This window comes from Diuraphis noxia, unplaced genomic scaffold, assembly GCF_037042655.1.
Source record: "Diuraphis noxia isolate RWA-SAM2 unplaced genomic scaffold, SU_Dnox_SAM2 contig0002, whole genome shotgun sequence".
In the NCBI taxonomy this organism is placed as follows: Eukaryota; Metazoa; Arthropoda; class Insecta; order Hemiptera; family Aphididae; genus Diuraphis; species Diuraphis noxia.
The window spans coordinates 61,008,769-61,023,245 of NW_028301712.1; the positions used below are offsets into that span (position 1 = coordinate 61,008,769).

Genomic DNA, 14,477 nt, shown 5'->3' on the forward strand with positions numbered 1-14,477 from the left:
CCCAAATAGTATAGTACCTAAAATAATCCAGGACCCAACTAGTATAGTACCTAAAATAATTCGGGACCCAACTAGCAATTTTAAATTCGATACTCAACTCGGATGCAGTCATATCAATATGGTACAAACGAATGTGTACTAATATAATATAAGTTAAAGGTCACGTCAAAAAAGTTTTCGTGGAAATAATATTGTTTTAATATTAAAGGAATTAAGTCGTGTGTACAAAGTTTGAATTTTAAGACTTAGCACATAATTTATACTTAGGTAGGTACTGATGAGGTAAATTAACACGGTTACTCCGTGTTTGTGAGTATTAATAAATACTATTAAAGGAGCACACAACACAAAAAAAAAAATATTTAAATTATTTTTAAATGTTAAATTATTGTAGATATGGCTAAATGAAATGATTTAGTGAAAATCTGATGCAAAAAAAATTATTACTTTAAGAGATATTATAAAATGTAAAATAGCCGCATGACATCATTGGACACTACTCTTCGTAATCGCCTATCTTATACGTGTAAAAGTTCCTCACTTCTAACAACGATTTACCCACCTAAACATTTTATTTTTGAAAAGTAAATTTACGTATAAATGTGTGGTTTTGTGTGTTTAAGACGACGCAAGAATCAGAATTTATATATGACGTTTAGTTTTTTTAAATATTAAAAATCTTAAAAGTGATATTTTTGTTAAACGGCGCTCCATGGCGATTTAATTACGAAATAAAAATTCCAAAATTTCTCTTTTAAGATTTTAAATATTTAAAAAACTAAACGTCATATAAAAATTCTGGTTCTTGCGTCCTCTTAAACACACAAAACCACACATTTATACGTAAATTAAATTTCAAAAATAAAATGTTTAGGTGGGTAAATCGCTGTGAGAAGCGAGGAACTTTTACACGTATAAGATTGGCGATTACGAAGAGTAAGGCCCAATGACGTCATGCGTCTTTTTTCAATTGCTCATAACTTATTGAATAATGTGAGTAGAAACGTAAAACTTATAACATTATCCTTATAATTGAACATTCTTTCAAATAAAAAAAACTTGATTTTTGTGTTGTGTGCTCCTTTAATACTAGTATTTACATTGTGGTCACCGAATGTACAATATGGCAACCATTGCACTACAATGATCAACTAATGAAAGCTGTAATGATTGCTTGTTATCAATGATAAAAATTTAAAATTTTGTTTTTTATAATTTTATTTCTTCGTCCATTCAAATCCCAAATATGTAATTGGAAATGTATCAATATTTTTCATCACAAGTTATGACTTTATGAATGAGATATTTCTTCCATGTACCTATTGGTTATTTTGCATGAATTTTGGGCATAATTTGTTTTTGATTTATGTTATTGTAATATGGAGTTAGCACAGTGGCGCCAAAATGGCATCCTGTTTCATAATATTAATAAGTTAATTTATAGAATTTCCAATAGATGAATTCTTTGATGCATATAATTATAATTTAAATGTATTCCACAATACTATAGATAATTAACGCGAAGATTTAAATAATATATTATTATATTGAGATGACCTTAAGCAAAATTGTCCATTCATTATGTGTTTTCCCTCTGATGCCATGCGAAGCATGTTTAACATCTGTATTTATAGATGTCCTTATATGACAATATTTTATACAATTTTGTCATTATTTTTTCTCTTGATAAGTTTCAAAAAAAAGTTCATAAATATATTGATGTTAATGTATTAAACATTTACATGCTCCTATGACCTATTCACTGCTAACTATCATTATTCAACACTATTATTTTACATACTATTATTGAAAATTGTGTTTCAAGTCTACAGATCAGTATCACTAGTAGTACATTATAATTCCGTCAAAATATACTCCTTGAGAATGTATGGTCTATGTATTATTTTATTTTTCTAGCAGATTATTGATGCACATTTTCATGATTTTGTCAAAATTCCAACTTTAAACAATCATGATAAATTATTATAAATTAATATTAACTTTATTGATCAGTATCACAGGTATTACATTAGGTTCAAAATGATGACACTCAGGACATTCAAATTTTTCATCGACCATTCTTTTTGTCTGTAATAAGAATATAATATTATAATTTAGAAAAATAACTTGTCGCATTATTTTCCAACTTACACTTATACAGTAGTAACAAAAAACATGGGAGCATTTAAGGTGATGCGGTAATACAGGCCTCTCTTGACAAATACTGCACACTGACACAGGAAACATAAGCGGCTGTCTTTCTTTGAAATCTCTTTTGCGTGGTGTGAAATGCATTACTCTGGATATTTTATGTTTTAAAGACTGATAATTGATCAGAGGTAATGTGAATAACAACAGCTCCTAGAAATTAGAATATACTTAATTTAAATGCTATTAAAATATAGACAAGTAAAAATTTAATTAAGTTGTAAAACCTTAATTAAAGATAAAAATATCAATAAACTGTTAAAAATCAATGAAATTTTGAATGATTGCAACCTATTTCCTAACCAAAGTTAAAAAATATAAGCATTTTGATTTAAATTTAATAAAATAGATATGGGGTTTTACTTTAAAATGTTTATTAACACATAACACATAAATAATATATTAAATAAATATATTAACACATAAAAGTAATTTCCTATAAGCTATTATTATTAAAATGACATCAACTTAATAATGTTAGTTCTTTCTATTACATATAAAAACTACTCTTTGAATTTTATTAATATATAACCAAAATATGCACATTAGTTTAAAAACTGTAAATAATGTTTAGCTGATTTCAAGAAATAAACCTATAATAAACTGTAACAACTAAAAAGTTTTCAATAATGCCTAAAACTCAAAATATTTATAAATAGTAAATGCATTGAAATCTGTGCCGTACTAATAACTAATAAGCAGAGAGGTGATTTTTGTTTAAAATGTAGAATCCACATCCACACTATCCATAGTAGAATTTTTTGAAAGCATATTTTGGTGCTTAAAGAATAATTCAGCATATTAAGTATTTAGCTGTAGGTCAAGTTAGACAAAAAATTTTAGGCTGAAATTGGTGAATAATTTGTTACATATTAGTTATTAAATTAGAAATTATTTCATTGTTTCTAATATGACTGCATTTAAATAATTTACCAAAGAAAAGGAATACAATAATTATTTTTAAGATTAAGCATATTATATGATCTGCAATCACTGGATAGTGAATATAAATAAATAATAAATTTACTAAATTTTATCTGAACACATACTATTATTTATTAAACATAATATGTTTCATATTATACAAATTTTTAAAGTTGTAACAAATGGTGTATTTTAAATATATTTTTCCAGTTCAAGGATTATTAAAAGAATTTCAGAGTATATTAGAATCATATATTAAATTTTGAAGAGCCTAAAAATCAGCTTTTCATAATAAGTAATAGGTTATAAGCTATTAAATTATATTCTGTTGACGTTTTGGTATGGAAAACTAAATCCAACAGTTTTCAATTGAAAATATTTAAAAATAATAAATATACTATAATAATTGTCTTTGTAAAAACTATGAATAAATGAGGTATATCGTATATATCAGGGGTGGCCAAACTTATTTTGGTCACAATCTACTAAAAATATACTTCACCTTTGAGGATCGACTTTTATAGAAAATTTTTTTATTATTGAATAACTATAATTATTATGAAACATACTTGCATAAAGTGCATATAAACATACAACAAGTATTATTAACTAATTACTAATAACTAAAAATAGTAAAATAATAAAATAATAATTTCTAAAATCTAATTAGATAAGTTTAATTAACATATAAATTTGTTGATCTGAGCATTGTTGAAGTGTGGCATTACAAACAGATAAAACTTATCGACAATTCGTGCGCGTGTCCCTAAAAATAAATTCTAACATGATCGACTTTGAAATTGTCCGCAAACAACCGTTTGGTCGCCCCTGGTATCTATGATAAGTAGGGTTCGGAAGTTATAGGAGCAAAAATATGCATTCAAATATGCAAGAAAAAATTATAAAACATGCATGAAAAAATGTGAAATATGCCAAAAAAATTTATTTATTTACCTATTAAAAATGTGTTACTTATTTATTAATATACATGAAAAAAAGGTGGATGTCGCTCTGCTGTACAGTACAGTACAGTGGGTTACTGTAATAGATGGAATTCAATTTGAATCCAATGATATTATATCATTGTATACGACAAACGATTCTAAGCGAAGACGGTTTATCTGTCTAGAATATATTATAGGTTATTAAAAATGTTCAAATCTTAGATTTAAAAAGAAATTTTCTTAATAATTTCTAGTTTAAAATAATTTGCGAATTTTCGTGATTTATACATAAAATGTTGTCAAAATTCAAACTTTGAATGCTTGTAAAAAAAAATTGTGCCAATATATTTCTTTTATTTTTCACCTGCTATTGTAAAAATATGTTAGGAGCCTTATATAAAATTTTAAATTCCTAGATATAAAAGTAAAATTTTTAATGAATTTCTAGCATAAAATAATTTATGAATTTTCGTAATTTTTAGGTATGTTGTCAAAATTCAAACTTTGAATGCTTGTAAAAAAAAATCGTGACTACGCATTTCTTTTATTTTTCAACTGCTATTGTTAAAATGTGTTAGAAGCCTTGTATTAAATTTTCAAGCTTTTCTACCAAACAAATACATTTTTATCGATATTTATAGAAAAAAAAGCGGGTAAGTCGTGTATGTCACTCTGCTGTACAGTAGGTTACAAGTGGGTTACTGTAATGGATAGAATTAAATTTGAATCCAATGATATTATATCATTGTATACAAAAAACGATTCTGAGCGAAGACGGTTTATCTGTCTAGGATATATTATAGATTATTAAAAATTTTCAAATCTTAGATTTAAAAAGAAAAATTTTTATGAATTTCTAGTTTGAAATAATTTGCGAATTTTCGTGATTTTACATATGTTGTCAAAATTCAAACTTTGAATGCTTGTAAAAAAAAATTGTGACTACGCATTCCTTTTATTTTTCAATTTTTATTGTAAAACTATATTATGAGCCTTGTATTAAATTTTCAAATCTTAGATATAAAAAGAAAATTTTTTATGAATTTCTAGCTTAAAATAATTACTGTATTTTCGTGATTTTTACATAATATGTTGTCAAAACTCAAACTTTGAATGCTTAAAAAAAAAATTGTGACTATGTATTCCTTTTATTTTGCAACTTCTATTGTAAAAATATGTTAGGAGCCTTGAATTAAATTTTCAAATCTTAGAATTAAAAAGAAAAACTTTTATGAATTTCTATCTAAGATAATTTGAACATTGCCGTAATTTTTACGTATTTAGTCAAAATTTGAACTTTAAATGGTTATAAAAAAAAAAATCGTGCCTATGCATTTTTAATACGTTTTAACTGCTATTGTTAAAATGTGTTAGAAGCCTTGTATTAAATTTTCAAGCTTTTCTACCTACATTTTTATCGATATTTATAGAAAAAAAAAACTAAAAAAGTTGAAAAATTAAAATGTCAGTAAACAGCTCAAAACTAAATATTTTGAAAATTGTATCAAATATAGAAAATGCCTATATAAACATTCAGTGAAAATTTCAAGTATCTGCGGTCACTTGTTTTAGAGTTACACCAAAATAAGGAAATCGCTAAACGTGAAAATCCAATGTTGTAAAAATTTAAATTTCAAATGCTCATGAAAATTTAATTTAAATTTCCGGTGGACTTTTTATTTGTGATAAAGTTTGACAAACTTGTAAGGAATCTTGTATTAAATTTTCAAATCTTAGATTTAAAAAAAAAAACTTTTATGAATTTCTATCTAAGATAATTTGAATATTGCCTTAATTTGTACGTATTTAGTCAAAATTTGAACTTTAAATGCTTATAAAAAAAAAATGTGACTAGGAATTTATTTTATTTTTCAATTGCTATTGTAAAAACATGTTAAGAGTATTAAATTTTCAAGCTTTTCTACCCAACAAATACATTTTTTTTGATATTTATTTAAAAAAAACTAATAATGATCGAAAATTGCAAATACCTATGAATAGTTCAAATTAAGTCGAAATTTTTTTAAAATTGCATGGTGGATGGAATATACTTACATAAACATTCGGTGAAAATGTTAAGTATCTATGGTCATTATGTTTAAAGTTACATCAAAAACCAAAATCGATTTTGTCAAAAACTGATTGTGCATAAAATTTCCCATTTTTCTCTTAATTTTTAGTTTGTTTATCCCGATAATTTGGAAAAATATTAAGAATGTTTTTACTTTTGACCCCCCAAAGTAGCAACTAGATTCACTTTCTGATCGAATGAGTTACTGAAGTCAAAAATCAAAGCACTTTTACTGCCCCAAAACGTGATGACAGAAAAAAAAACACACATCATGGTAAAATCAATACATCCATCGCTTCGCTCAAAATCTAAAATTCTAAATACATCTATTTAAAAAAATTGTAATATTTAAAACTCTTATATATAAAAAAAATTAAAAATATGGTGCGTTACCGATTGGCGTTAGAGATTTTATTGAACTGAAAAATATATTTTCATTTTTTATGAAATACCAAATAAATATATGTTGAATATTACCTGTTAAATTGTTTTTCACTTTACTAGCGTTGTGTTATGTAACATTATTTAAAATAAATTAGTTAAGAATGAAAAAAAATTAATTTTGTAGAAAATATTAAATATGCGAAAATCAATGAAAATCTACGAAATATGCACTTTTTCTCTAAAACTATCGAAATATGCAAAATATGCATTTTTAATTTTCAATTTTTAAACCCAACATTGTATAGCTCGAATTTCTAGCTTGATCTGCTATAATTTGAAAGCATGCAGAACAATATGCAACTCCAATAACTTCCGAAGCCTAATGATAAGTATAGATGATAAAATAAAACATAAGTTTGTTAATTGAAGAATTAAGAATTAAATTAAGGATTAGACTGGTAGGTAATTATTTTCATTAAATCCCTAAGTTTTCTATGTATTCTATTTCCTCTACTAATTACATTCATCATCAAAGAATCTTTAATATTTATGGTTAATCATGATAATTACCAAGCAATTATATTTATTTGCTATGATTAATAATAATATCAATAAACAATTTAAAAATATGTGAAATTTAACCTTAATTTAAAATGAGAATGAAGTATTATAAAATTTATTTCAAATCATAAATTATATGTACCAAAAAAATAAAATAAAGTTCTATTGTTTAATGTTAAAATATTTTTACTTAATTGAAAAATATTGTATTGATAATTATTTAGTAATGCAATATTATAATATACTTTTAGAATCATACCATCAAAAAAAAATTAATCTATAGTCTATATCAAATACAAAAGTAATATCAAAAATAAATTTACAAGGCAATTTGTTTTAACCTCACAATTAAGTTATTGTAAATTAACTTTTTTATATTATACCTGCAGAATAAAAAACTCTTAAATAAAATTATTAAAAAAATATGAATAATATTTACTAATATTTGGCTACATATATTTATCATATAATAACCAGTGATATCTGATTATACTAATAAATTTATTTGATGTCAAAATATAAATAAATCGAAAATAAAATTCATTTACATTTAAATTAATAACAGAACATTTTTTTGATAATGAACTAAAAAATCAATAAATTTTTGCATCACTAATTATGATAATAAATGTCTATTTTAAAGTATTATTAAGATTTTATGAACTATAATGCATGGACTATAGGCAACGTGATACATACTGAAAAACCATGCCATAGCAGTTCTCTTGTCATATGAGTGTATTCAATACTTCTTTTACGGGTTGGCTCTTGTGATAGACTTAAAAATCTTTGAGTCAATGTCGGATACTTGCCTTGTTTTAAGAATAACAGGAAATTCAAGAAAGAAGCTGCTTTCAAAACATCAACAATTAATTGTAGGTTAGAAATCTATCTGGAATTTACAATCATTAGATATTTTAACAGTGAATGTTTAATTATATGTAATAAATAATTTACATTGCTTATAAAATTGTTCGAAGGACTTTCTACTTTTGATTGTATATACTCTGCTCCGACTGTAAACAATTGAAATAGAACTAACTTTATGTCAGTTAGCTGATCTGGTTTAAATCTAATGCCAAGCATTTGTTGACCAAATGTTGCTTTTGATTTTGTCACAGAATACTAAAAATAAATTCTTATGTAATATAAGCATTTAATAAATTAATAAAATGAAATATTTCTACTCACATATGTTATTAAGAATTGTAATATTCCATTTATTTCCAACTCACAATTGTTTAAAATCCACGACTGAAAAAAAATATATATAAATTTAAGATCAAACAATTAAATGCCAAAAAAAAAAATGTTTTTATTTTTTATAAAATATAAGATGCCAATAATATTGTTAAGCTTTAATATATTTTTAACTATAGATACCTATTTGAATTATTTTATCAAAATATAGTTATTTATATTTAATAAAAAATTGTCAGTATGTTTCTAATAAAATAATGCAGGTACTAACCGGTAAGTATTTAAAAATCTTTAAGGTCTGGCCAATAAATATTTTGAAAATGTGATCATCGAGTACGTGAGCGTCTAGCTAGAAATAAAACAAAAGTAAAACGTTTTTAGTTGAATTTAACCATAGACATGCAACCGTGCAGGTTGATTTGTCAAAATGTTTGGAAAAATAAAATATACATATTATTTATTCAAATATTGAGTATGGCTGTTTGACGAATACAATTCAGTATAGTAATACATTGATTAACAGTTACTTGATTTAAATGAGTTATGTAACATGAAACAAACCGATAGTATGCAATGAGCATTGTAATAACTAATAGTATAATTAATCTTGTCAAACTTACCAGAGTCACGCGAGGTACCATTATGACAGCTTTGACTTTGAGTGGACCGAAATCAATATATGACAGACCACAATCAGAACCTGAGGATTTAAGTTAAGTGTCAACTCTTTCAAAAGTGGACACCAAATAAACTGCTACTATTGAATAACATTGACCAGTATATCTTGATATCCAAATCGCAGTTAACTGATGTAAGTCTTCAAATACCCTAAAATGTTTAAGTATGTGATAACGATAAGTGACCATTAATTATCAAATAAATTAATATTTATAATCACCAGGTACCGACCAAGATTTAAGATATTTAACTATTAATTAATATAGTAACATAGTATTATAGTATAATGTACATAATAAGTTTGATGGTCCATGATTAACAAATATTAGTTTGTTGAGGATGCGAGAATAGTAATTAATAGTGATTACTATTTAATAATAAATTCTAAATTCTAATTAGTAATTACTGGGGACAAAAATTAATAATAATATTATAACATAGATATTATTCGAATACTTATAGTCAATATTAGAGAGCCTGGATAATAATTAAGAAATAAATTATTATCTAGGCTCTCTAGCCAATAATATACTTTTATTTATCATCTAAATATAACCATATCATAACAAAAAGTCCATAAACAAAAATTTAAAATTACCATGTGTCCATCCAGATTCCATAGTATAAGGATAAGGAATAATAGTCAATATTTAATACTTTTAACTTTAATAGTGTTAATTTTATGCAATAGCACTAATAGCATACAATAAAAGTATAGCAACTATAATTTACATATTATATAATCACAGAATAAGTTGAATCTATTTTATGAACTGTGAATGTGATAATAAGCATGAATGCATGATAATATGATATTTATATAAATGATGGAGATGGGCAATCATAAGGTAATATCACAGAATAGATTCAATATTACTCTATGAGGGCAATACATCATAAATTCATAATACATAAATACACAGACTTCTGGTATAGAAGTCTGTGCATAAATATCACGTCCGTGATAAATATTATATTTTAATAAGCACCAACTATAACATAATATTGTCATAATATATTATATTCCACACGAACATTATCGTTTTTCGTTTACCATTAACGTTTATCGTTTGAAGAAATGGGTAGTATGCCTGTGGTAAGCCAGGCTGCGCGAGATTAGCTCATGTACTATTCCCCTTTCTACACCTCTCTCGCGGACACTAAGCGGGCCGGTCCCCGTCACCCGCCTCCCTTGACGTTTCCAGTCCAGTGTTGTAGTCGGCGTGTTACTTATTTATATTCTGGGATAATATAAAATATATTATAGACATAACCTCAAATTTCAGTAACCGACTTAGTGGTTAGTATACTATACCTAACCCATGTTATAACGCATCGTTTTACGTTCCAAGAGCAGAATATTGTACCTCCGTAGAAGTTCACTGGTATCATAATTTTAAACCGCTTTCAAAAAATGAATCTCTATAATGCCGTAAAACCTATACCTTTTTGTAAACTACGCGGTGACGAGTGCTGAGTGTTTACACAGAGTCGAGGACGCCAAGACGCTTTACGCCATTGGTCCTAATTCTAATAAGTAATTTTGTAATACCTATATCAGCTATTCTAATTCTATATTCTATGTAGTAACTTATGGTCTCTCGTCAGATTCGTTCATTTTGATTTATTACAACTACAAGACTCACGATACAATTATGGCGGCCACCATTGCTGGAGTGTTTACACCCGAAGTACAAAATCTCGTCATAAATTCCAGGATCCTGGTTGTTGGCGCGGGTGGCATTGGCTGCGAGGTTCTTAAAAACCTCGTGATGATTGGTTTTTGCGAACTGGAGGTGATCGATCTGGACACTATTGAGGTGAGCAATTTGAATCGTCAGTTCCTGTTCGATAAGGAGTCTGTGGGCAAAGCTAAGTCACATGTCGCTAGAACTAGTGTACTTAAATTTAACCCTAACGTCAATATTACATCGCACTTTGGTGACATTATGGACGGTAAGTATGGTGTGGCGTTCTTCAATAAATTTAAATTGGTTATAAACGCTTTGGACAACAAGAAGGCGCGTAGCCATGTGAATCGTATGTGCCTGTCATGTAAAGTTCCACTTATTGAATCCGGTACGATGGGTTACCAAGGTCAAGTAGAGTTCATTCTAAAAGGAGTTAGTATGTGTTATGAATGTAATGCAAGATCCGAACCCAAAACTTATCCTATGTGCACAATTAGAAATACGCCCAAAGAGCCTATTCACTGTATCATATGGGCAAAATACTTATTCAGCCAATTATTTGGTGATTCTGAAGAAGATGTATCTATGGAGCAGAAAGAAGAAGTTCAAGGTGGTTACGAAAAGTTGTCTGCCCGTAATTGGGCCATTAAAAACGAGTATAATCCAAAGAAATTATTCAAAAAAATTTTTTTTGATGACATAAACTATTTGTTGAGTATGTCACACTTGTATGAAGGTAAAAACATCAAACCTATTCCATTAGATGAATCGCTCATAGATCAAGAATATTGCGAGTATAATCATGTACTTGACAACGAGATATTAACCCTGGAACAAAGCGTGACTATGTTTTTAGATAGCATAACTGCGATTAAAGAAAAATGGGATAAATCCAAAGTTCAATGTTTAACTTGGGATAAGGATGATGATCATTTTATGAACTTTGTTGTGTCTTGCTCTAATATTAGATCGGCGATCTTTAATATTCCTTTTAAATCCTATTTTGATATCAAATCAATGGCTGGCAACATTATTCCTGCCATTGCTACTGCAAATGCAATGGTTGCTGGACAAATTGTTATCCATGCCCTAAGAATCCTTCAAGGAAAATATGAACGATGCCAGAATGTATTCTTAAGAAGTATGCCTAACCATAAAGGGGGACTATTGGTGAAAGACAAACATCTACAAAAACCCAACCCTAAATGCAATGTTTGCTCCTCAGAGGGAGAAATAATATTGGTTACTGACATACAAAAATTAACTGTAAGACAATTGGAAGAACTCGTATTAAAAAAGAAACTGAATATGGTTTCCCCGGATGTAACAATTGTAAATCGAGTGATAATCTCTAGTGACGCAGATGATGAGGTAAATTTGTATGATAAAACATTATTAGAAGCGGGTATGACGGATGGATCTGGCTTTGAGGTAGATGATGATTTTCAAAATTATAGTATAAAAATTAGAGTACATCACAAAAAAAAGTCTGAAGAAGAAGAACCCGATTTTGAAATTTTTAACAATATAAATGATTTTTATGCTGCTAATGAAATTAAAAATAATACGGAACTTTATCAAAATGATGATGACTGTGTTATTGATGAGAAAACCGTAAATTCTGCTGGTAGTAGTGTATGTGTCAACAAAGAAGACATTGAAGGTGCAGGAGATATCAAAAATGAAGAAGATAGAGAGGATATCAATAATGAAGAAGATAGAGAGGATATCAATAATGAAGAAGATAGAGAGGATATCAATAATGAAGAAGGTGCAGAAGAAATATTGGCTATCAAAAGAAAAGCTGCTGATACAATCGAAAATATTACTGATGTTAAGAAAAGCCGTGTCGACTAAGATACTTTTTGTAGTTACTATTAATAGTAAATTTAAATTTCATGAAACTTAAACATATTCAAACATGAAACAATGTTGATATACCTATTTTAATGTTTCTCTTTAGTAATATTGTTACATAGTAATTTACATATTCTAATAATCAGACTACATTATTATTAACTATCTGCATCATAATTTGTATTTTTATAATTGTATGTATTACCTACTAATTGTTATTTTTTTGATAACCAACATATAAAAAAAGGAAATTAATTCATGTATCAATAATTTTTATTTATAATATGTGAGTAAGTTTAAGATTTAGCTTATATGTAATTTTATTTGTATGTATTGTTATTGAGATAAAATTTAAACTGTAACTCCCTGGTTAAATTCCTTAAATGATTTTTAAGAACTGACTGCACTTTTATTTTTAAATTTAATCCAATTATTAATGACCAAAAGTAATGCTATAATCCTTGTACAATTATTAAATTAAGATATGATTAATTATAGTTTTTTTGTAGATAATGATGATTGTACTTTAGTTGATGTGTTCACTTAGTGTTTTGCATTGATATATTAATTATCTATTTCCAACATAGTAATATTTCGTAAATTGAACTTTCTAAAGCACGAAGTATGATGTTTTAATTTTTTGATGTAATCAGTCACTTGATTTATGTTCTAATATTACTTGGTTTACAGCATCTAAATGCATATATTAATCAGCCAAGTAACGATGATACATCAAAGATGAGTGTTAAGTTGGCATTATAATAATGTTGGGTTAGCCATTAACAGCAAACTGGAATTAGTTAAATGTATTTAATTATGTTATTGATTTTAATTTTGGTTCAGGCTACTTGCATCAATACATCAAAGCAATAGCTTTAATCGTAAAGTTATTTATCTACATTCTTTAAGAGGATGATATCCACACATTTTTTGTCTCCGTCTTTCAAACGTTTAATATACATCTGAAATTTTCAATAATCAATTGTATGCTGTTAGTTTTGATATTAGAGTGAACTAACCTATCATCAAGTATTAAGGTAGGTGAGAACATCCATGCTCAAGCATCGACTTTTGTTCAATATTTTAATTTTCAAACAAGATTAATTAATTATATAATTAATTAATTACAATATTTTTAATTTATTATATTTCATTCGCCCATCTAGTTTGAGTATTTTAAGATATATAGAAAGATTATAGATATAACTTACAATTTTAAAATACTCATAGCTCGCTTTAAAATTAAAACGCAATAAAAAGCCTATAAGAAGCCCTCGATAATAATATTACCTTTAATTTTTATAAGAGGTCAATTCACTCTAAATTTTAAGCTCACGGAGTTACACGTGATCTGCTGAGCGTATAATTTGCTGTTGCACACTTGTAAGACGGAGACAACACATACGAGCATAATATTCTCTTAACCCGTCGTTGGTCGCGTCTTTTTTTTGTACTACTTTGGTCGCGTGGTGAGAGATTCTCTCACTTTCTTCAATAAGTCTTATAATATGTAATAAACTACCAAACACATTTATTTTATATAAATGAGCACTTATAAACTATATATATTTCAGTATTTATATATTTTTTCTGTTTTACAAAATACATTACACATTACAATTTGAATAATCGAGCATTAATACATATTGTTATTACTAAAAAAAAAATAATTAAACTTTTTATTCTTGAATTTGCGTATTACAGATACAGGAATCGCATATGGTTGTAGTATGTTTTTTGCAAAATCATCTAACATATCATCGTCAGCTTCCTCAAGCCAAGCAGATATGTTATTATCCATAATAAAATAATGCACACAAAAAAAGTACTTGTTTGGTCGCGTATAGAGAATTTCTCTCACTGTGTGTATACGAGTCACGTTAAACGGATACTGAAAGTATGTAATCAATTACAAAGTCGTTTAATGCCCATCTATTTTTAGATTATCTGTATCTGATA

At 26.9% G+C, this 14,477-nt stretch overlaps 2 protein-coding genes across 5 annotated transcripts; one reads left to right on the plus strand and one right to left on the minus strand.

Moving 5' to 3' along the window:
• Positions 1-1,980: 1,980 nt before the first annotated feature.
• Pex2 (peroxisomal biogenesis factor 2) lies at positions 1,981-9,993 on the minus strand. 4 transcript variants are annotated; one of them, XM_015511561.2, is made up of 8 exons: positions 9,569-9,993; positions 8,913-9,120; positions 8,564-8,641; positions 8,284-8,346; positions 8,050-8,217; positions 7,792-7,980; positions 2,152-2,361; positions 1,981-2,088 (listed from the first exon to the last, which is right to left on the minus strand). In XM_015511561.2, the coding sequence occupies exons 2-8, from the start codon at positions 8,931-8,933 to the stop codon at positions 1,984-1,986; spliced, it is 834 nt and encodes a 277-aa protein (XP_015367047.1). In that variant the 5' UTR covers positions 8,934-9,120; positions 9,569-9,993; the 3' UTR covers positions 1,981-1,983. The 4 variants fall into 4 exon arrangements, with proteins under 4 accessions (XP_015367047.1, XP_015367048.1, XP_089077002.1 ...); XM_015511562.2 differs by lacking the exon at positions 9,569-9,993 and adding an exon at positions 9,202-9,386; XM_089220876.1 differs by lacking the exon at positions 9,569-9,993 and adding an exon at positions 9,191-9,386.
• A 359-nt stretch (positions 9,994-10,352) lies between these two features.
• On the plus strand, positions 10,353-14,147 carry Uba2 (Ubiquitin-like activating enzyme 2). Its single transcript, XM_015511585.2, has 2 exons — positions 10,353-10,507; positions 10,579-14,147. Exon 2 carries the CDS (start codon positions 10,626-10,628, stop codon positions 12,516-12,518), a length of 1,893 nt encoding a protein of 630 aa, XP_015367071.2. The 5' UTR covers positions 10,353-10,507; positions 10,579-10,625; the 3' UTR covers positions 12,519-14,147.
• The last annotated feature ends 330 nt before the right edge of the window (positions 14,148-14,477 follow it).

Coding starts and splice junctions, on each gene's coding strand:
- Pex2 (XM_015511561.2), bottom strand. CDS start 8,933: ATGGTACCTCGCGTGACTCTG. Junction 8,642..8,912: donor TGGTACCTCGCGTGACTCTG/GTAAGTTTGACA, acceptor TTTTATTTCTAG/CTAGACGCTCACGTACTCGA. Junction 8,218..8,283: donor TACAATTCTTAATAACATAT/GTGAGTAGAAAT, acceptor ATTTATTTTTAG/TATTCTGTGACAAAATCAAA.
- Uba2 (XM_015511585.2), top strand. CDS start 10,626: ATGGCGGCCACCATTGCTGGAGTGTTTACACCCGAAGTACAAAATCTC.